This window comes from Myotis brandtii, unplaced genomic scaffold (genome assembly GCF_000412655.1).
Source record: "Myotis brandtii unplaced genomic scaffold, ASM41265v1 scaffold497, whole genome shotgun sequence".
NCBI lineage: Eukaryota > Metazoa > Chordata > Mammalia > Chiroptera > Vespertilionidae > Myotis > Myotis brandtii.
Window position 1 is genome coordinate 446,471 of NW_005368954.1, and position 3,117 is coordinate 449,587.

A 3,117-nucleotide genomic window follows, 5' to 3' on the forward strand; every position below is an offset into this window, starting at 1 on the left:
CCAATCTGCCTGGAACACCCCCCTCCTGCCAGTCAGAAAGCCCCACACGAATGACTATCGACCAGTCCAGGACCTCCAGGAAGTAAATAAAAGAGTCCTGGATATACTCCCAACCGTTCCTAACCCATACACTCTCCTAAGCTCTCTGGCACCCTCTAGAGTCTGGTACACTGTATTAGACTTGAAGGATGCCTTTTTCAGCCTGCTGCTAGCGCCTCAAAGCCAACCCCTGTTTGCCTTCGAATGGCACGACCCAGAGGAAGGCTACAGTGGACAATTAACCTGGACACGATTGCCCCAAGGATTCAAGAATTCGCCCACCATCTTCGACGAGGTGCTGCATGAAGACCTCGGTGAGTACAGGAGAGAGCACCCCAATCTCACCCTCCTTCAATACGTAGATGACATCCTGATTGCTGCCGATACCGCCAAAGATTGTGAGCAAGGGACCAAAGATCTGCTGGCCACCCTAGGAACCTTAGGGTACCGGGCCTCTGCGAAGAAGGCTCAGATATGCCAAGAGAGGGTGAGTTACCTGGGATACATACTGGAGGGTGGACAGCGGTGGTTGTCAGATGCTAAGAAAGAGACAGTCTTGAAAATCCCTACTCCCACCTCCCGGAGGGAGGTGAGGGAATTCCTAGGATCGGCTGGCTAGTGCCGCCTCTGGATACCAAGTTTTGCTGAGATCGCCAGGCCTCTATATAAAGCCACCAAGGAGGGGAAGGCCTTTGAAAGGACTGAGACAGAATAAATTGCCTTTAATCAGATAAGAAAGCTCTTTTGGCTGCTCCAGCCCTGGGCCTACCAGACATTACGAAACCCTTTTGCCTCTTTGTAGACGAGCGCGAAGGAGTAGCAAAAGGGGTTTTAACCCAGGCTTTAGGCCCCTGGAGTAGCCCGGTAGTGTATTTGTCTAAAAAGCTGGATCCCATAGTCACCGGCTGGCCACCGTGCCTAAGAATCATTGCGGCAACCACGCTCTTAGTTAAGGATGCCGACAAACTGACCCTGGGACAGGAGATATGGATCATGACCCCGCATGCCATTGAGGGGGTCCTAAAACAGCCTCCTGATAGGTGTATGAGCAACGCTCGCATGACCCACTATCAAAGCTTGTTGATCAACCCCCCTAGAGTATGGTTCCATCCCAGTGGGGCCCTCAACCCTGCTACCCTGCTACCTGACCCCGACCTAGATGCCCGACTACATGACTGTGCGGGAATCCTAGAGCAGGTACATGGACTTCGGAAGGACTTGACCAATCGTCCCCTCCCGGATGCAGAGGCCACCTGGTTCATGGATGGAAGCAGCTTCGTGCGGAACGGGTGCAGGTACGTCTATATAAAGCCACCAAGGAGGGGAAGGCCTTTGAAAGGACTGAGACAGAATAAATTGCCTTTAATCAGATAAGAAAGCTCTTTTGGCTGCTCCAGCCCTGGGCCTACCAGACATTACGAAACCCTTTTGCCTCTTTGTAGACGAGCGCGAAGGAGTAGCAAAAGGGGTTTTAACCCAGGCTTTAGGCCCCTGGAGTAGCCCGGTAGTGTATTTGTCTAAAAAGCTGGATCCCATAGTCACCGGCTGGCCACCGTGCCTAAGAATCATTGCGGCAACCACGCTCTTAGTTAAGGATGCCGACAAACTGACCCTGGGACAGGAGATATGGATCATGACCCCGCATGCCATTGAGGGGGTCCTAAAACAGCCTCCTGATAGGTGTATGAGCAACGCTCGCATGACCCACTATCAAAGCTTGTTGATCAACCCCCCTAGAGTATGGTTCCATCCCAGTGGGGCCCTCAACCCTGCTACCCTGCTACCTGACCCCGACCTAGATGCCCGACTACATGACTGTGCGGGAATCCTAGAGCAGGTACATGGACTTCGGAAGGACTTGACCAATCGTCCCCTCCCGGATGCAGAGGCCACCTGGTTCATGGATGGAAGCAGCTTCGTGCGGAACGGGTGCAGGTACGTGGGTGCGGCGGTGGTCACCGACACAAACACCATGTGCGCGGAGGCTCTGCCCCCTGGGACGTCAGCTCAATGAGCAGAACTCATTGCACTCACCAAGGCACTGACACTGGGGGCTGGGAAACGGCTTAACGTTTACACAGACAGCCGTTATGCATTTGCTACAGCTCATGTTCACGGGGCAATCTACCAGGAAAGAGGGCTATTGACAGCAGAGGGATGGACAATAAAAAATAAGCAGGAAATCCTCGACCTGCTCGCAGCCTTATGACTTCCTGCCAAGTTAGCCATAATCCACTGCCAGGGACACCAAAGAGCCAATGACCCGGTAGCGAAAGGTAACCAAAAGGCTGACCAGGCTGCAAAGGCAGTAGCCCTTACCTCGGTCCCTACCATGGCCTTACAACTACCAGACCCAGGGGACCCAGTCTTACCAGACCAGCCCAAGTACTCCCAGGAAGAGTTGCAACGTATCAGAAAGCTCCCCAGAGCCCAGGAAATAAAGGGATGGTGGCATACACCAGAAGGAGAACTTATACTGCCGGATTGGCTCGGGGACACGATATTAAAACATATGCACCAATCCACTCACCTGGGAACCCGGAAAATGAAGGACTTAATTCAACATGCCAGGATCAAAATTCACCAGCAGAATACCAAGATAGATCAGGTTGTGTCTGCCTGCAAGACCTGTCAACTTACAAACGCAAGGGTCGGATCAAATGAAAAAGGAGCCAGGCTCAGAGGCACCAAACCGGGAGCACAATGGGAGGTCGACTTCACTGAAATCAAACCAGGGAAGTATGGTTATAAATATCTTTTAGTATTTATAGATACCTTCTCTGGCTGGGTAGAGGCATACCCAACCAAGCATGAAACAGCTCAGATGGTGGCCAAGAAGCTGCTGGAAGACATCTTACCCAGGTATGGTTTTCCTGCTATGATAGGATCCGACAACGGGCCAGCCTTTATTTCACAGGTAACGCAGGTAGTAACCAGGGCTATTGGGGCAAATTGGAAACTACATTGTGCTTATAGACCCCAAAGTTCAGGTCAGGTAGAGAGAATGAACAGAACTCTAAAAGAGACCCTTACCAAATTAACCATGGAGACTGGCGGGGACTGGGTGGCTCTCCTACC

At 52.1% G+C, this 3,117-nt stretch overlaps 1 protein-coding gene across 1 annotated transcript in view; it reads left to right on the plus strand.

Moving 5' to 3' along the window:
* LOC102251053 overlaps positions 1-3,117 on the plus strand; it is a 4,891-nt gene that overhangs the window by 987 nt on the left and 787 nt on the right. Inside the window, 3 exon segments of the mRNA XM_014548151.1 lie at positions 162-353; positions 842-1,330; positions 1,410-2,901. Of these exon segments, the coding sequence (XP_014403637.1) occupies positions 162-353; positions 842-1,330; positions 1,410-2,901 (2,173 nt within the window).